Source organism: Thermobia domestica, chromosome 10 (genome assembly GCF_964235325.1).
Source record: "Thermobia domestica chromosome 10, izTheDome1.hap1.1, whole genome shotgun sequence".
Classification (NCBI taxonomy): Eukaryota; Metazoa; Arthropoda; class Insecta; order Zygentoma; family Lepismatidae; genus Thermobia; species Thermobia domestica.
In genome coordinates this window covers 174,823,812-174,845,107 of record NC_137463.1, presented here as the reverse complement: position 1 = coordinate 174,845,107, position 21,296 = coordinate 174,823,812, and the positions used below count along the sequence as shown (strand labels likewise).

At 33.4% G+C, this 21,296-nt stretch overlaps 1 protein-coding gene across 1 annotated transcript in view; it reads right to left on the bottom strand.

The window, feature by feature from the left end:
• LOC145662852 (serine protease 30-like) overlaps positions 1–21,296 on the bottom strand; it is a 39,667-nt gene that overhangs the window by 10,863 nt on the left and 7,508 nt on the right. The window contains exons 2-5 of the mRNA XM_081728785.1: positions 8,275–8,348; positions 6,764–6,976; positions 3,255–3,439; positions 1,369–1,591 (exon numbers count right to left, since the gene is read on the bottom strand). Coding sequence (XP_081584911.1) covers positions 1,369–1,591; positions 3,255–3,439; positions 6,764–6,875 — 520 coding nt within the window. The 5' untranslated portion in view covers positions 6,876–6,976; positions 8,275–8,348. The remainder of the gene's footprint in view (positions 1–1,368; positions 1,592–3,254; positions 3,440–6,763; positions 6,977–8,274; positions 8,349–21,296) is intronic.

Below are 21,296 nucleotides of genomic sequence, written 5' to 3'. Positions count from 1 at the left end.
GAAATTATGAACAGGATTCTTAAATAGATAAGTTTACACAGGCTATAGATTAGGAGTGGCGAAACCTCTATAATTAAACCATTCCAAATAAAAAATATTTAAAAAAATGAAATTAGTTAAATTTGTTAAAAAATTAAATAAATTAACAAGATTTTTGAAGAAAACTAAAATAATAGATAGACCATTCGTTCCCTCTATAGATTCACCTACGGAATTAACTAGTATAAGATAGAAAAGCGCAGTAAAATCAACACACAAAAGAATGCGAAGTTCCTTTGGCAACGATACAGTTCCGCAATCCAGGGATATAGTGAAAGTATTAGTATCTGTTTAAAAGTTTCGAGAGCATAGGATAATATTGGAAATTTTACTAGAACCTGTAAGGAATGTCGAGAAAACTTTTTCTTCACAAGAGGATTAAGAAGAAATAAAATAAATAAATAAATAAAATAATAAATAAATGAAGAAAAACAAGTACCAAATGATAACTTGCTGAGGAATCTTACGGTCATGTTTAATAGATTTCTAAAATAACTTGGAAATAAACGCTGAACTGTGATCAATCTTGTTAAGATTGAAGCCTCTTTGAGAGCATAGAATTAAACAATATTAATATATAAACTTTTTAACTGAAAAATGAAATGTTGTAATTAATAAAAAGTATTTTCTTCTTTTATGGATATTTTTTCTTTTATCATATGTTATCTACAACTTCACAAAGACATTGTAGTCTAATATCCTATTCAGAAAAGAACTGACCAGAAATAGAGCAAGAATAGACAGGAATATTAACTGACCAGAACAAGAACTGACCAGAACTGAATTCACCGTGATAAATTTTCCCTAGCTTGTGTATCACCGAAATAATTACTGTAGAAAGAAACGAATTTGAACCAAAATTAACGACTTCACTGTTTCAGTCAAAATTTGGATCCAAAGATTAATTTGTTGCGTTTTTTTTTTTTTTTTTTGTTTTTGTTTTTGTTTGTTTTATGTGTTTCCTGTCGCAAAGATCTATAGAGTAAGTGTTTTACCTGCCAGATTAAATGTTACGTTAATAGTCTACAAAACATACTTAAAAAAAAAAAGTCCAGCATAAATTTGAGTTAAATGCAAATTCTGTGGCCATAAATAGTTAGAACAGAAAATAAATTATAGCCAATAAGCTGTGTTGTTCAACTTATTAAACAGAATTGTCAGTAATTTCACAAGTAGTACTTTGATTTTGATGTATACAGATTAATGATAATATCAAATCTTACAATCTTATATTTAGCATTTCATTAAGTAATATGAAATAAACATAATATCACTACTCATACTTTAGCTCTTTAAACCAAAAAATATCTACGATTTAATTATATTTACCTCTGCCAAAACCTGGATGTGTATATAGTTTTTCTACTCCAAATATTTGTTCATGGTCATCTCTTTTATCCAAATTAAAATCCCCAACAATGATCCTCATTTGGCTAGGTTGGATATCTCGAAGGCAGTGTGCTGCTGTCACTACTAGATGCTCTTCAATAATTGCTCCACCACAATGGTGTTCAAATCCGCCTTTTTCTGGTCTCCACACTTGGATCTCAGCCTAAATAACAACACCATTTTATGAATATTTACAATGGCAATTCCCACGACATAATAGATTTGAAAGTAATTTTGTGAAACTACTTTATCGTAAAAAGACAGTTATTGGGTAAAGGTCCCATACAGTTTGCAACAAGTGGCAGGGGAACAAACGACACAAAAATGAAACGAAATGAAATCTTTCAGTTTTACGTCCCACGGTATGCCGGCTAGGCTAAAGGAGACGGTGATGATGAGAAATAAATGTAATGGTGAAATGAATAAAGTGGGAGGAAACGGGAGAACCCCGAGAAAACCCACGAACACGGTGCTTTTCCACCACAAACCCCACTTGGTGCGAGCTGGGATCGAACCATACGTCACGCATACCAGAGATAAGCGCTCTACCACTGAGCCATTATGCCCCAAGAAAAACAAATGACAGTAATAAAAGCATAGCTACTCTGTCAGAAAATTGCATTTCAGAGAAGCAAATGCTTCTGTAATATGATTTTGTGGTCAGAAAAAGTTAAATTAATGACAGTTTACAGGATAAAGGTCCAGAATGTATAGTGCAAGCCATATTTGAAGAATTATATGTATCAGACATTAATGATCAGCGCTCGGGTCATTTGCAACAATCACTGATGAAAATGTTTCTTGGGAATGCACTCATTTGTGAAAATAGATTGAATTTCTGTTGCTAACATAATGAACATTAGCGTTCAACCTGCTCTTTATTTCATTCATAAGCATCTGAAATATCACTATGTATGATTATCGGTGCATTCCTGGTTCATAAATCATCATAGAAACATTTCTCTGTATTCCTCTCGCATGCACCTTTTTGGAATATAAAACTTTGTTGAATGATCGGGAAAATACATTAAAAAAGATTGTGAACGAATAGAAAAGTGTCACCACATGAAGGGTTGAATTGGATGTAACAAATGTAAAATTTTACATTTTTTTTTTTATATTTATTTATTGAAGTTTTCTTCTAATCTTTTACATATCTTACCGTATTCTCTTACTTGATTTGATGTACTTATTTGGTTTATCAGTATTGAGTCGTGTACTTTGATAAGCTTTACGTGTTCATAAATTCATATCTAGTCATTTGTGCAATAAAATATATTTTGATGAATAGCTACGCAAGTTCTTACCCAAATTAACCCTTTATATGTGAACATGAGTCTCTTGTTTGCATCTCAATAAAATTCAAAATGCCAAATTTATTAAATTTCCCTTCTACTCATAATGAGGTTTTAACTTTTGTTGGGCTCAGCATTAAAGCCTGTACCATATTTGTTACGATCATCGTTGAGTGTTGTTTGAGTTAGTTACAGTGGTCTGTTGAAAGTTAGCGTCTCGTTTCAGCACCGAGGCTATATGAGACGTTTAAAGTGAAATCCGAACCACCGTAATGCTTTCAAGTTAAAGATGTATGTGGTATCAGTTGACCACCGGTGTAGGCTAGTGTTTTTGTTTGAGTTTCAATTCGAAATATCGAGCTGTCAGTTATTAAGAACATATTAATTTTTTGTAATCTTTTTCTAATACTTGTGCCATCTAAAATAAAATTTACTGTCACAAATTTTTGAATTATGACTATATTATTAGGAATCATTATTTTACAATTTACTAACTATTACTTGAGCAAGTTATGAATATGGATATGTTACCTGCCAGGGATAAGCTCCGTAAGGCACTGTGACTCCTCCAATAATTTTGGCGATTGGACGCCTTTGGTATTCCCCTATTCGTTGAGGCTGGTGGTAAATGTCCCTCGTACCGCAAGTGACTCTTTCTGAAATTGGAAATTTTGGATAGCCTCCACTCCTTTTGGAACGGGTTAAGTTTCCATTTGCTATAACAATGCCAAATTTGTTATTAATTCCATGCCTTTAGTAATTTTCTATATATTGAAATACTTTTAATCAAGCATTTTCTTCAAGTTATCAGGAATGGATTATTTAAAATAAATATGAAGGAAAGATTAAAAACTTTAAGATAACACAGAAAAGAAATTAGGAGAACACTAATAGAACAATAAAATATAATAAAATAACTCGTATTTTCAACTGTTTATATTATGAAATTGTTTCCATTTTTAAAAATACCTTCTGATTTAATTTGTTTTTCAAAGTCTTTAATTTCCTATTTTTATAGAAACTATCATCTTAATTTTTGAAAACTGACATTTTTGTGTGTGCATCAATAAGTTGGATCTATTTATATTATTTTATTTAACGGATGTTTTATATTGTTTATTTTAAAAAATGTTTAATAACTATCTTTTCACCAATTAAGACTCAGTGCTTCCATAGACTATATATGTATTGAATATTCTTCAAAATCAATGTCATATTAAATTTAGATAAACTCGAATCATACATCATTGTTTTAGTATTATTTTCTTTCTTTTTTTTTTCAATTCTGACGGATTTTTTTAAAAATTGCTATGTAAACGACTAGGCAAATTGAACAAAAGTTGGAATCAACTTACTCAAACACAAACAAAGCTCTTCGCTTTCAAAGATTAACTTAAAATTATTGTTTCTGTCAACCATGGAGATAAAATTTTTAAAAAGAAATTAAATGAAAAGTCCGCTTTTATATATGGAATCAACTTTAAGATGAAAACAATTGTAAATAAGAGTTATGATTATACATTATTACATTAGTGATCTCCATTACATGAGTGTATATAATGTATTAATCAAATAGTAATTAGAAACTTTAAAATACGACGTGGCAAATAATAATAATTGTTATTTAAACAAATATTCAAAATATAGAAAATACCGGATGGATACTCTTTCTTCCGTATACTTAATGCTTTAGGTGTTGCAAATTGATCAGGCATTTCATTTTTCATAGTGTATTCCAGTGTATAGAAACAGCATTACTTACGTCATTAATCTCAAAAATATGTCATTGACAGTAAGGTTACACACTGAAGTAATTGTGAAAGTGTAGTATTTGATCGGTCAGGAGACGCATACTTCCGTTGAGAATTAGGAAAATATTTCCTGTAATGCTCTACTATTATGTTTCTCAATTTATCAGTTTCAATAATGAAATAAAAGATAATTTCTCTTATAAATTCTTTTCATATCGCAGAAAAGAATAATTTATGTAGTACATATTGTCAACAGAGATATCTTTTAAATATTTATTTAAACATCTTGTAAAAATCTTGTATTTTCCTTTTGTCAAGAATGAATTGATTTTTCTTTGCAATGTCTCTGATCTCTAGTTTAATAATTTATAAATAGCCAGACATTGAAAGCTGTAGTGTAAAATAATAATAATAATAACAACCTTGCAACTTTCTTCGCTCAACTCTATTTCACTTTCTTTACTATTTCCCATCCCAACTTTCAATTTGTATCTCGCTACTTCATTTATTCTCTACTGTATAACTTTACAACTGTTTTTCTATAGTGTAATGATTTTTACTGGCTATGTCTCTCTCTATTGCCAATATAACCTCCTTTCTCTTGATAACTACTCTCACTGGGATAAGATCATACATTTTTTGCCTATAACATTCAAGCACAATGCCGAATATGACTGAAAATGGCACACAACAGAGTTATTGTCTCTAGTATTTTATTCACTTAGTTATTTTACTCACTTCTTTCTTCGTTGACGACCGATCACGTCTCGAAAGCTAAGTATTTTGGTTTTTCACATATATATATATATATATATATATATATATATATATATATATATATATATATATATATATATATATGCGTGGGTGTGTGTGTGTGTGTGTGTGGCAAATATTTCTTTGCTCTAACCACAGAAAAAGATATAATATTGGTTTACTTATAATCTTTGTCGCTCATTAAAAAAAAAAAAAACTTTTTCCCTGTTTATTAGTCTTCCTTTTATTTTGTCCCGTCTTCTCCCCTATCTGATGAGACACTTAGCGAAAGTGCTCTTTTTTCATATTGTGATCATATTTTCACTGTCTTCTGGTAAGTAATTCATGTGATATGTATCATACATATACCGATGGAATTATATTTGCTACTTATATGTTGTAGGTAGATGACATTTAATGACTTATACAATTACAAAGCTTCGCAAGATGCAACTTTTTTCATTTGGCCGATTTTTCAGTTTATTAAAATAAACATTTCCATTTTTTGCAAGAGGCTATTTCTCTATTGTTCTACTATAGTATTCCTTTTCTTGTAAGTATTGAAGATTTCATTGAATTTTTTTCCCATATCTAATACTTTTCCAGGCGACTAGATGCTTCTTTTCCATCTTGTACAACATTCGACCTGTCCTTCCTTCCTTATCACATTTAGTCTTTGCATAAATTCCATATTTTTGTATTTGTAGTTTTTCTCTGATTCCGAAATCTTACGTTTTTTCTACTTTTTTCTATTCTTTCTTCTTGTTCAAGTATATTTACAGTACTTAATAATCAGGTATATTTGAGTTTCAATTTGTTGCGAAACTCTTGCATGTTACCGTGCTTATAGTGCTCAGAGCTTGAAGCCATTACTATAATTTGGCCTGTTTTCTCCACTCTTCTACCCTTTTCTTTTCTCATCTGAACCACAGTTCATTTTTCTTTCTCGAAATGTATTATGCTCTTTTTAGTTACTTCTCTTAGAGTATCGTGAATAATTTTTCACGTTTTGCCAACATTATCTTTGTTGTTTTCATCATTCATATTATCATCACACTTTACATCTTTAAATCTACCAGAATCTTAGTTTGACAATCTTACTCAACATTGTTGTCCTTTAGTATTTCAGCATCAAATCCTTGAGAGATTATATTTAAAAAATCAAATCGTTTTGTTATGAAAATTTTGTTATCTTTTATTTTTCTTCTGAATTTTTATCCGTATATCCGAAATCATGAGACTGTGATCCAAGTTAAATCTGCTGCTGTGTACGAAAGTTATATCTATAATGATGTACGCTACTTCTGATTCATCAAATTATGATTATTCTAAATTATGATTATCCAAAGAAGTTAGTTTAATCAAAAACAAAATTCTGAGTGACTTCCCATTAAATTAATATTTTCTTTTTAAAATATATATAGAAAGGCTGCGCTGTAACATTTTATTGAGAATTCAAAACTTAAAAAAAAAAAAAAAAAAATAAATTTATTTGAACGTAATCTTTCAGAGATAGTCATATAGATAAATTACCTTTATACAACACTGAATCCAACAGCGATGGAATGTTTTCACCTCCAATTGGTGATGCGAAGATGGTGTGGCACAGAAAGAGCAATAATGTTTGTAATGCTGGGAGAAGCATGATTAAGCCAGTTCAGCTGAGTTTAGTGATGATAACTACGTTAGTTGACCTGGTGAACCCGGACTTTCAGCTAGTTTGATAATTGTGCTGTTAGTTGGTCTCTGAAATGAAAAACAAAACATCATCGATATTACATCATAAATATGAGTTAATGTTGGAATTATCAAACAAACTTTTGTTTTTCACTGTAATATTTTAGGTTACTTGAACAGTATGTCTTCACTTATAAATCAAATATGACTTATTTCTCTTTTAGTCAAAATAATTAATACAAAATATTTTGTATCACGGGTAAAGATAATCAGTGGATTTTTGTTGCCCAGCCTATAGATATACGTAAATATATGAAAATTTAAGTGGCAATGCCTATCTATAAAATTTCTGATTCATATAGCTTGAAAATTAGAAAATTTATTCATAGTATAAAAAGGAACTTTCATTTTCTGAACAGTTTATTTTTATTTTTCCCATCATAATTTAACAGACTTAGTAATAGAACTGTTAAAATGTAGCACTTTCTGATCTAAATACTATCTTAAAACTAATTGTTTTGTTGTATATTAAATTTTACTTAATAATGCATTGTTCACTTTCTCTTATTTCAAAAGATATTATTTATTTAATTTCTAATGTTACGTACAGAGACGTTTGTATTTGGATTTTAGCATCTCCCTTCAGCACTGAGGTCTTATGAAATATCCCCTAAAACTTTAATGAATTCGAACCACATGTAGGTTTAATCTTACTGAGAAACAAACCCGGGTCTGTCGCACCAAACGCAAAGCAATAACTGTTCATCCAAACCAGAAAATTAAGAACGTTCTAAGACTTATTTCATGCCAAAGTTCAATTTCCTTAAGTATAATGTAGATAGTTTGTGAATTAAATTTTTTTACATGAGAGCGGCAGGCAATTTATGTAGATTATCTATAGCCTGTGAAATAAGAGAAATGTGCATATTTTCTCACTCCATGCGTTATAGTTTGGGAAACACATATGTCCTTAGTATAAATAGGAGCTCTTCTTAAGTAAACACTATATGGTTTGATGCACTATCGACCTTTTCTATTTTTCGATTTCGGATAAATAGGTTTACGAGAAATTTCCTGTGCTGTAGTCACTCATTGTAACACAAAAGAACGTAGAACAGAAACAAATAGGTATTATTGCACTTACATCTGTACACAATTATCATTTCTACATTTAATCATAAAGAAAGACATTACATAATCAAGCAATGAACCAGTAATAAGACTTATTTGGCAGTAAATTTAGTATTTTCTTGCACATAAAAAATGCTACTGTACTCATGATGGTGACGAAAAATGAATAAATGAATCAACTTTACATTTAGGTATCATAATCGTGCACAATAAAATAAGTTAAAGTAAAATTATACCTTTCTAGAGGAATCGCCAGAATATTGTGGTCCCGTTGAATCTCCTCCGATCATCTGCTTTTCTGTTATGCAGTCTGTAATGAAAGAAAGAAAGAAATATATAATAATGCTAAAAATAAATAGTTGACTTGTGTTAAGTGATATTAACATTGTAACAAAATCGGAATTTTAATCACATCCAAACTCTGCGAATTGTCCTCAACTGACATGAATTAAATATTGTATTAAGACTGAGTATATAAGAAGAAACACAAAGAACAGTTATTTTTCGTTTTATATTGCCACATATAAGAAAATACTTACATCAATGAGTATGTATGAAGAAACACAAAGAACAGTAATTTTTTTAATTTTAATTTTAACAAGAAAATACTTACACTAACTTTGGTATCTTTAGAAAGAAGACATTTTTGTTAACTGGATATTCATAAATTTAGAACCTAATACTGTTCACAAGTTCTATTGGAACCTACTATTATTAGCAATTGCAAGATGTATAGTAAATTAATTTACATTAATAACCGAATGACAGATATTCGAGAGAAAGTAATCCACTTATACTCTTAATTTTTATTCCATCGAATGTGAACAAACCAACAATAAATCTAAACATTATTTTTCTCTGCACTTGAACCAATATAAAGAATCAAAATAGGTTTTTTTTTTTTTTTTTTTTTTTTTTTTTTTTTAATAGGGAATGATAAGAACTTCTTTACTTGCTACAATTTCCGACTGGCAAGTATTATCACATCTGAATAAATTTTCGGAAATGTGAGAAGTCCTCTCCTCTATTGGAAATAAATAAAAATCATCATCATCAATTCAATTTCATCCACGGTGATATCTTTATTATTTTCCTTCATTCTATATTATAACTCCTGGATTCACTAATATACGACGAAACAACGAAACAATTAACAAATTGAATGTTTCAATAATTGTATTGGCATTTTCAGCATGTCTTTAGAATGCTTTGAATAATCTTTATTGTCATTTATCATAATGGGTAGATTTCCTAACTTGTTGAAGCTAACGAGTTTATAAAATTTTATAGAATATCGTTGATTAATCACAAGGTATATTTATTAGCCAACGGGATAACCAATAACAACTCGGGGTGACCACTATAAGTATTAAAAGAGTAGGCGATATGATCAAAAAACATTTACTATTATATATATATAGAAAAGTGAACGAAAAGTGAGCTATGCAAAGAAAGATAACACTTGGCCGTGAAATTCCGGCATAGCAAAAGGGTGTGAAAATATAGTATTTATATATTAAATATTCAGGTGATTATCAGTAGCTTAAGGCCAAATTCCGTAATGAATATACTCTTAACGGCCTTCTTTTCTTTATATCATACCTTATAATAATAATAATAATAATAATAATAATAATAATAATAATAATAATAATAATAATAATAATAATAATAATAATAATAATAATAATAATAGTAACGAACTTCCATGTTTTCTGTATAGTGTTTGTTCGTTTATTTGGGGCTCAAAATTATTTCTTAATATTGAGGCAATATTGAGGCTATTTTAGACATGAATCTAGAGCTTAACTTTGTTTTCGAATCACGTACACTCCTACAGGTATCTCATTGTATAAAAATCAACAATTAGCGGTATATTAATAATGAGAATACTTCACATACTGCATAATATCGCGTTAACATCCAAGGAACTTTTCATTACCTGTGAGATTGAGGTAATTTTACTCCTTAATTAAAACGCCCGTTATAAAAGAAAAAAGTACATTATAATTTATTTTTGTCTATCTTATACTTCGTAAGAATTTTTCAAAATATACTTTATACATCAAATCTGAATTAAGTACCATTTTTTTTAATTATATTAACATTTTTTAAAATAACCGAATCAATGTTAATAATCAACGAAAATAATCAACGTTAAAACCAGAATGAAGTCAGTACTCAACTTTTGACCCTCTTTCAAAATAATTTAAACGAGGGTCGAAAGTTAAGTATCGACTTGGTTGATGGAGGTGATATTCAAACAGAATCAACTATTTCCGGTTTTAACGTTGATCACTATAGAGCAGAAACGGTAATAGATAGCGAGAAACTGTTTTCTGTAATCGATTAAGCGTCCAAAGAATACATTTCATCTCCATTTTTAACTTTCTACTAAAAGTGCAAGTGGTACAACTTTCAGTTCCAATAGTGATCTACATATAACAAAAACTATGAGATAGCGAAGTTTTTTTTAAATAATCTCGTTAATTTAGCGTTCTAAGAATAAGTATCATCTTCTCTCTTAACTCTCTACTCAAACCGGAAGTACTATAAATGAACCACTTCCGGTTTTAACGTTGATTGCTATAGCACGAAAATGGTAATAGATAGCGAGATGTAGTTTTCAGCAATCAATTAAGTGTCCCGAAACTACATTTCATCTCCATCCTTAATTTCCTACTAAAAGTGGAAGTGGTACAAATCCACTACAACTTTCAGTTTTAATAGTGATCTACTTACAGCAAACGCTATGAGATACGAGAAGTACTTCTTTTAAAATCGACTTAGCGTTCTAAGAATACGTACCATATTCTCTCTTAACCATCTATTCAAACTAGAAGTGCAAGAAATCAACCACTTACGGTTCTAATGTTGATTGCTATAGAGTAAAATGGTAACAGATAGCGAGAAGTTGTTTCTGTAATCAATTAAGCGTCCCAAAAATAGATTCCATTTCCCCTCTAATCTTTCTACTAGAACCGGAAGTGGTATACTTCCACTTTCGGATTCAATATCAATGGTGAAAATATCACACAATACAAATCAAACTTCTTCACGTAGTATACTTATGCCACTGTCATTTTGTTAAATATAGAATATACTCTTTGACTCTACAACTTACTGTCATTGGTTGGGATTGAAATCGGTGGCCAAATGTTAGACGGTGAAATCCCTAGTTTTTTTTTTCCTTAAATGAAAAGAACATGCCTTTGCTTCTACTTACATGCCACCACTAATAATAAACAATTATTACAGCAAGTGTAAAAGGATTTCTACCATTCAACAGAACAGGAACTTTTGTGTTTGTCTTCCTGTCTGTTGCAGGTAACATTCCTAATTTATTCGATATTTTAAAAAAATGCATATGCTTTCTTTAAGTATTAGAAAATAAACCTATGTACTCGTTTTCGGGTTAAAATGGTCAAGAATATGTGGCTAAAATGAAGTAAGTTTACCCCAACACAGGGGCAGATCCAAGGGGGGGCGATCAGGGCAATTGCTTTCCCCCCAGAAGAGGAAACTTTCTTATTTTATATATAAATAAAACCAATCCCAGAGTTTGGAGCTCTTAAAAGTAGATGTAAGTAGCAGTATTACAACCCCCCCCCCCCAGAAGTCTGTCCTGGATCCCCTGCCCCAACATATACACAACACAACTATACACAAACGTGATAACAAAATTATCACATAATATTTTCCGCGATAATCCTAGGTAAACTTATACGTAATTTGATCAAAATAGGCGCATATTTTCTCTGAAGGTTCCTAATCATCCTTTAGCTTGGAGTTGAAGTTGAACATAAATAAAAGAGTTAAAGTGAAGTAAATACTTTAACTTAACTCCTAAATTTTCACATACATAATGCAATAACGAAATAATTTTCAGCCATAACTTCGGTAAATATTGCCTTGTTCACGCTGGTGTACACTGTACTATGTACAGAGGCTTGAAATTTCGTTTACATGGGATATTCGAGATCGATTAGTTGGTTGGTTGTTTTGGAGTTTAACGTGCCGCTTAGCACCGACGCTCTCGTATAAGGTGTGGGCTTACGACTTAATAATATATACTATATACTTTCTTTGAGTCTTTTCGGTCATTAGGTGTCTCGTCTCGAAGACGAGACGAGATTTGAGACGAAACATGCTTTTTAGGATTCGACAGTGAGGGACACAAGGCCAGTTGGTCCTCAAAATGTCGCGTCTCGTCTCATCTCGAAAGAACTTAGTCTAATTTTTAAAGGAGTTCCTTCGTGGCTAAGCGGTTAGCGTACGCGCCTGTGGCGTGGGAGACTCGAGTTCGATTTCCGGCTGGAGCTCATGTGGTTCGGATCCCACGTTAAGTTGTAAGTCAACGTCTCACATAATCTCGCTGCTAAAAGGGACCCTAAACTGAAATCAACTCAACTCAACTCTAATTTGTAAAATTAGTAGACTTATATATAGCAAGAAGTATTCACTTAGAAAGAACTATCTGTCTTGGCTCTTGAAACCAATACCATCATTTACTACTTTAAAAGGGTAAAGAATGCCTAAACTTAATTGTTAACGTCCCAAAATCAAGCTTTATTAATTAAGTGACGTACTGATACATTATATAAAATAGATGCGTAATAATAAACGTTAAGCGCAGTTATTAATACAGTGAAATCTCCCTTAACGGATACTTCATAATACGGGCAGATGTTTGTCGCGGAAATAATATTTATGTATTATTACGACACGCAACCCTCCGTTTCACGGACATGGAGAGAGTCTCCTTTTCAATCTAACGTTTCAGTAACCTTATATATATAATGGACAAAAATTAATCTCAGTTTATTCGTATTTAGTACAGTAGACAGAAAATCAACTTCCTGCAAAATGTCTTTGGGGTTTTCAAGTCGATGACTAACGGAGCACCGTACAGAACAGTTGCAAACAAGTTTAAATCTCTTTCTTTCTCTGTTCGCAATAAGTTGCTTTCTGATGGATATCTTAGGAAACTTTCAATAAGTAAAAACATTGCTCGTGGAGTTACTCGTATGGTCAATAATTCTATGAGAAACTTCTTTCTTTCCATGACAAAGAGTCACTCTTCTATTTTTGGGGTTTGCATCTTAGCATTACGCACTCCCACGAAGTGAACGTGTATTTTAAAAAGAAAGGTGCAATAACTTAATTTTGCACAAGTGCTAGTTTCCTAACTCTATTATAGACTAATGATGCCAGGATCAAGTTTTTTTTCTATATTTATAAAAAAAAAATGTTAAATAGAACGCTACCTTTTTTCGCCATTTCAGTGAAAAAACAAGAAAAAGTAGCAAAAGAAAGTTTTTGGGTCAATGCTATGAAATAACTAGCAGGTGTGCCATTTATATTTTCCTTACCCGAGAACTTGAAAGAACAAAGGGACAGAAAAAGGAGAACTGCCAAAGTTCCGTATTTTCGTTAGTTATTTCCTAAAAGTAAGCCGAAATCTTGCACTTCGAAAGCTCATTGAAGCTCTTGTTTTCCATATGCTATAAAACATCGAAGAGCCCATCTCTTTGTCGTCAATTCTACGGATAGCTTTTCGTAATATACGAGCCGTATGTATGTAATAAATATGAATATTGGTTTGTCATTCGCACGCTATAGACCTATTCAACGCACTTAAAAAGTTCGTTATTGAATTCCCTATGTCTGTGTGGCTATCCGTCTGTTTGTTATTTGCGATTTTTTTTTTTTTTTTAATTTTGAACCCTGTATTCGATAGAGCATCAAAAATATGACAGAAAGGGATTAAATGTTTCGCGTCACTCTTACCGTTCCCGAAATATTGGCCAAAAATGGCCGATTACCAAAAATTTAAGGAGCCATATCTCAGGAACCGTAACTCATAGAGAGATCATATTGTGTTGATCAGTATCTAAAAGAATGGTAAATATTTTGATATCAAATAGTAACCGGTGGCCACTATCCAACTGGTCACTGGTTTGGGCAGGGGCTAATTGGATAGTGGTCATCAATTAATATCGGTACGAAAATGTTTAACATTTTATTAGGATTTGATTAACATCAATATCATCTCTCTATGGCTTACCCACACATAGATCATATTAATGTTGATCAATACCTAAGAGAATGGTGAATATTTTGGTACCAAATAGTAACCGATTGCCACAGATTAACTATCTACTGGCTAACTGACCACCGTTCCCCAGATATTGGCCAAAAAGTTTGAATTTCTTGATCAGCCATATCTCGAGAACTGTAAGTCATAGAGAGATAATATTTTGCTATTTTTTGCGAGAAAGAGAAGAAGATGCGAATAAAGTGATTTACTTTTACATGTAGAAACAATGACAGTTATCCTTCCCGCTTCATTTCTCCATTCTTTTTAAGTTCGTTCTGGCAATGCTCTTGGAGCATTCTCAACTGGTTTAACTTTGATTACTTCGACATGGTAATTGGCTACAAAACAACACGGCACAATATTTATTTTTTTTCCTTTCCAGCTGTGACGGTAGATCTAGATAAGGTCGTCAGTTCCACGAAATACTCAAAATATCTACTGCCTCACTTCTCTTAGTAGTGAAATATCATAAGTAACCGTGTTGTGCATTTGGAAACAACTGTTAGCATGTGTTGACAGCAAGCAGTGGAACGGATAAAGGAATATCGTATTATCTTATTGTTTTCTTTATTTTTAACATTTGCAACATGAATCCGATCATTATTTGTTGTCAATTTCTTGCTAGCCTCCAGAACGATAAGTTCCTTTTTTGTACGTATATTTTTATTTCAATTATATATAATTTCCAGAAAACCAATCAAGTGATAATAACGAATTACTTATTGTGTTTTCATTTTTCATTTGAATTTGCAGAAACTTCAAACATATATCTTGATATAAAAATTAGTTTTTGTTCTCTTCATTGTATATAATTTTGTTCATGGGGTCCTTTGTTCGATCCTAGCTCGCACCAAGTGAACTTTGCGGTGGACGAACACCGTGTGCGTGGATTCTCCCGTTTCCTCTTACTTTGTTCATGCCACCATTTCATTCATTTTTCATCATTACCGTCTCCTTTAGCTTAGTCGGCATATTCGTGAGACGTAAAAACTTAATTTTTGTATATGATTTTTGAAACGTCGAGAAATATAAGTAAGTAGAAATAATAATATGGTTGTGTTTTTCAATATTCTGTTATTATATTTTAAGAACTCCAAATTGTTAATATAACTGAAATGAAAATACAATTTAAATAATCAGTTATTCATTAATTTGATTACACAAAATATAAGGGATGTTATGTTTGAATTCACCCTTTGACGAAATTCTGTATGCACCACTGGTATACAGTATACTATATATATACAGCCTTGAAATTTTGTTTACGCGGGATATTCAAGTTGAGATTGATTAGATGGTTTTACGGACGCTTAACGTTCCTCTCAGTACCGACGCTGTATGAAACGTGAGCCTAATGGGGCGTTTACACTTAGTCGATTTGCGTTCGATTCAGTTGAACTGACGTCACTTTCAACTTAATCGACCGTGTAAACGGGAATTCAACTTAATCGCTTGTTGATCGAAAGCGACTAATCGACTGGCAACTGAATTAAAAGACGTTCTATCTTCTGTGGTTGAAATAATTGAACACATCCATCGATCTGATTCGGTCTAGTTGCTTCGATTTAGTGGCAAATGCAGCGAGTCGATTTAGTCGTGCGACTAAATCGATTTAGTCGTGCGACTAAATCGACCAAGTGTAAACGCCCCATTAAGGTTAACGTAGAATCCGAACCACATGAGCTAACAGCGGGGATCAAACCCGAGTTGTATGTTATGCCAACCATATAGTCACAAGGCAGTTCTGAGTCGACATCGAGGGTATATGTGCAAATACCCTAGTGTATTAATTGTATACGGTAGTGTAAAATCTTACAATACCTACTGCTGCTATTTTATAAGCATAGTCGCACCGAACTTATTTGTATAAAACAAGGTTTAGATAAGTATACGGCCAGTGATTTCTGAAATGAAAAGTAGTTCTCAAGCTTAAAAATGTTGACCACTTGTGATCGAGAGAAAGAACTGAGAGATTCAGGGGAGCTGAAACTAGACGCAGCCGGGGGGTGGGGGCAGGTCCGTATTTATATATTGTGCGCCCCTGTGCTCTAAATAATTTTCCGCCAACTCCCCACCCCGCACAAACTTATGTCTCAAACAAGGAAACAAGCCGTGATTTTGCAAATACCCCAGCTCTTGTTGATTAGCCGTTTAAGTACAGTATTACAAGTTAGTAGCAGTTTAAGTATAGTAATAATGCAGTAAGCTGTCTGTCTGTAGTACTTTGCAACTAGAGAACCATAATAGACAGAAACATGAAAATTTAATGTTTTAAAGCTATCAGAGAAATATCCAAATGACCTGTTTCAGGTCCCTAGGCCACTCCTGAGCTGAGATAGCGGGTGCAAAGTCCATGGAAATAACATGGGAACAATTTAAAAATAATTGAAAACGACCAATATTAGAGTTGAATTCATAGTTTTGGGGGTCGCTGAGATGAATAGTGACAGTTATAATCCAATTCAACTTCAAGCTCATACTCCACTTCCCAGGGAGAGGGCAAGATTTTAAAAGTAATCGAAAACGACAGATTCGATCATGTTGTGTAGATTCGTGTTAAATTCATAATTTTCAAGGTTGCTGAGTTTAAGGGTATCAGTTTTTATCCTCACCCCTTGGGGTGGGGGTGGAAGAGGATGACTTTTTAAAAATAATCAAATAAGCTACCGGTAGCTAATTAGTAACTACTGTAATTAGAGCGAATTAAACACATAAACATATTTTCTCGCGCTTGCATGGGACTTTGCGGGTTGCTAGTTTTAAATATTACTTTATATACATCTTTAAAAAAATCAAAATTTTGCCGCCCCCTAAATTCTGCCGCCCTGTGCTCGACCACAGAATAGCACTTACCTAAGTACGGCCCTGCGGGGAGGGGGAGGTAAGCTCATCTTGATGTTTGATAAATATGGAGAATAGCATGCATATAATTCAGTATGTCTACATTAACGTATTTTCTATTTCTCTTCGATTCACCCATTATTTTGCAGCACATTAAAGATTTCATTGTTGAGCTTGTAATGGTGCAACAACAAATGAAAGGAACAAGAATGTTCGTGGGTGGATTTTTCTCTCTCTCTCTTTACGAGGAATGAATGAATGAATCAGATGAGTAGTAGAGAACCAGATTGCCAGAAGATAAGAAGTCTGGACATTCGAGTAAAGTAGGCCTGCATTCTCTGTGAAAGTGATACCACGCCTTTGTTCAACTCACGCTCAACCCAATAACAGTAACGAGAAAGGCACGTAGAGCTTTGTTTGCTAAAACACTTCCTTTAAGTATGTTTGTTTAGTATCAACTGATCTTGTCTTGTGTACTTGATCAACTCCCTACAACCACCACCACATACTCGACTATGTGTGTACACGTGTAGGTCTAAGCAGGTACGTAGAATATAGAGATATGTGATTATGCAAATTAAAAAGAAATAATGCAGAATTAGGAACATATGTAAAAAACGATCATGTGTAAACCAAAGATTAACATGCTAAATAATTGCATGGCAAATTCTTCATCTTTATGAAAATGAAATGAAATTAAAATTTTCTATTTAACGTTCCACGATTATGCTTTTTTTCGGATAATGCAGACAATTATGCCCTTTATCGGCTAAAGGAGACGATTATGCCCTTTTTCGGCTAAAGGAGACGATTATGCCCTTTTTCGGCTAATGGAGACGATTATGCCCTTTTTCGGCTAATGGAGACGATTATTAAGGCAAGTGGATGATGAAGGAAGAATTGGTGGAATGAAAAAGTGGGAGGAAACGGGAGTACCTCGAGAAAATCCATGACACGATGTTGTCCACCACAAACTTACTGGGCCGGGGGTTGAACTAAGGACCCCACACGCCAGAGGTAAGCGCTCTACCACTGAGTCAACGTGCCCTCACTTCTTCATCTTTAAATTCTGGTAAATAGGATTTATGTACTCGAAGAACATACCAGCGGATGACGGGCTAAGGAAACACATAGCAACTAAGGAAGCACGTATTCTAGAAGGTAAACGTTAGGTATTCTAAGATCATTCTTGAAATGAAAACAAATGAAATAACCGAAGTCTTTTAAACATTATTTGCCTTCTACATAAACATGAAATGCTTCTAAATACCTCTAAGAGACATCCGAATTCCACCCATCTTGTGGCAGCCTCTTTACACAAGTTGTTCTACCATCTCTTTCACAATCACCAGTGACACGAATTATTCACAGCCAACGTTTTCTTTTGTCAGATAACTTCGTTAAGACAGAACAATTTTAATTCTGGTTTCCCTGATGTAGAGAAAATAGAATTTTCTAAAAATACTGGAACCCAGCAGCGGTTTGGTAACAGCAGCAAACACACGGACGAGGATGGTGCCGAGACGAGACGAGACTCTATGACAGTCTCGGTAGATAAATAGAGGTCTCGTCTCAATCAATAAATGCTGGTCTCGATTTCGATCAATAAATGCTGGTCAAGTCTCGATCTCGTCTCGATAATCTCGAAATAAATTGTGTGAAATTAAAAGTTGTGATTTTAGAGCTTCTCGCTTCTTCTTCTTGTTTTGGCGCTTCATTTTTGATATCATGGGTCTCATATGTTAAGAGGATAGCGTTCGTGCTTTCTGTGCATGTGTTGGCGGATTCAATCCACACAGTTGAGGGCTCACTGGGCAAAGGCACCCAAAGCATGTTTACATTAATACTCCATCAGGTAGGTAATCTGTTATATTTAATTCAAATGGAAATAATCTGATCTATTATTATTATTATTATTATTATTAATCCAAGTTCTTCCTGAATTCGATGTTTTTTTGTTTTTTGTTTTTTTTTTTTTGTTAACATAAAAAATTATATTTTAGAAAGGAAGTCAATAGTTATAGGGTAATACTTGTCGGTCAAAGTGCGTAAATGGAAAAAAATGAAATCTTTGAGTTTTACGTCCCACGGTTATGCCAGTTAGGCTAAAGGAGACGGTGATGATGAATAATGAATGAAATGGTGGAATGAAGAAAGTGGGAGGAAACAGGAGAACCCCGAGGAAACCCACGCACACGGTGTATGTCCACCACAAAGTTCACTTGGCGGGGATGGGATCGAACCCGGGACCCGAAGCACCAGAGGTGAACGCTCTACCACTGAGCCATCGCTGCCCTGCGTAAATGGAAAACGATTGAGTTTGAAATGCATCATATGCATATTAATATTTAAAAAGTAAACTTAAGTTTAAACATTTTTTAAAATTTCTTTTATCAGAAGGAGTTGTTTTAAATTTTGGACTAAATAGTATGTATTAATGTATAGCTTTATTTCTTGAGTCAAAAGTAAGTTGACTAAAAGTAATACATCAGACTGAATATGAAATATATCATACGTAGCTCGTCTGTATAATTTATTAAAATGCTCATGTTTCGGGAAACTGAAAATGTATTTCCTTGATAAAATTAGAGCCACGATGGCTGAGTCAGTAAGGTGTCTTCTTACCAGTAAGAAAGTTCAGATTCTATCCTCGATGGAGCGGAATTTATTCTTCCGTTTTATTCTGGTCTAAGTGTGGTTCCGTGCTTCACTTAACCTCTGTCAAATGGATACCTTCGTGGAACCTGGGGATGAGGGCAGCCAGGATTTGGTGCTGACTAGATCATATCTTCTCAATACCAAGGTCATGGAAGTGTAGGGGCTTACCTTCACACGGTTTCTGTCTATTTCACCGAATGCCTTAAGCTACCAAATTCTCGCATATGTGGGCAGTCAGCCACATTTAGCAAAACAGGAATTCATATTTCGCAGAATCCTTTTAGGACGAGAACTAGTTAAAAGGGAATTTAAGTACAGAAAGGGATTTTCCCCATCTAAGTCTTCATTTTCTTATAGTTAATTTGTGCAATGTTGCCAGTTTTCATGGAAAGTCGTTCATACACTCCACTTAGATGTTAAGTACAGAATAATTTTTTTTTTTCCTTTCCAAGAAACTTCATACAGAACACTACTTCATCGAATAAAGACAAGGGCTGGACAAAATGGGATGAACTTCTATCGAAATATCCATAAACTTTGAGAAGTCAGCATTGGATGGAGGGCAGGGTGTTTTTCCTGGTGTCACTATACGAGGTTACCTTTTTCAATTATACACAGTGCATATGAAGGAAGATGCAAGAGTTGCGTTTATCTGTATTATATAAAAAAGATCCAAATATGAAAAAGTGGATTCGTCGAGCGACAGCACTTCCTTTAGTTCCTCTCCAAAGAATGGAAGAAGTGTTTTTTGACTTGCAGGAAAACGCAACCCATTTTCCAAACAAGGAACCTTTCCTTGACTATTTGGTGGAAACATGGAGGGCCTTATGCAGAGTCCTTTTGAAGTTTGATTAACGCCATACTACGGGGTTGACTAACGGATGGTTTTCAAAATTGTATTCAGAGTTTCTGATTAGGACGTAGTATTTGACGAAAAAAAAAATGAAATGAAATCTTTGAGTTTTACGTCCCACGATTATGCCGGTTAGGCTAAAGGAGACGGTGATGATGAGTAATGAATGAAATGTTGGAATGAAGAAAGTGGGAGGAAACGGGAGAACCCCGAGAAAACCCACGCACACGGTGTTTGTCCACCACAAAGTTCACTTGGCGAGGGCTGGGATCGAACCCGGGACCCCAAGCACCAGAGGTGAACGCTCTACCACTGAGCCACCGCGGCCCCGTAGTATTTGACGAAGTTAATCACATGTGACTAATTAATCTAGAGCAGAGGCTAATCTTTTACCCACGGGTTAGCGTGCGACACAACATTTCGTATTTCGTAATTCATGTGTTTTCATTTCTACAGACTACGCATGCGCTCATCTACTTTTCCGTAGTTGCCACATTTATTTTACTCACCGATGCATTGGGGTTCTATAAGTTAATCATACCCAAATCATCATTGTAGTTATACTCAAAGTAGACTCTGAATACTAAAAAGTGCACTTTCCTTAGTAAAGATTTAGTATGCTTACTAGCTAGTCTATGACTAACCTCCGATTAACGAATTCTCTCTGAATACCGCCCGGAGAGACGAGGTCGACGTGTTGTTTCCTCCGTAAGTATTACATACACCCTTTCTACTTGCCTACATCTTTCTTATTTATTTGAACATATTTAAGTGATAATTATTGCTGATGTGTGAATGGGACTTTC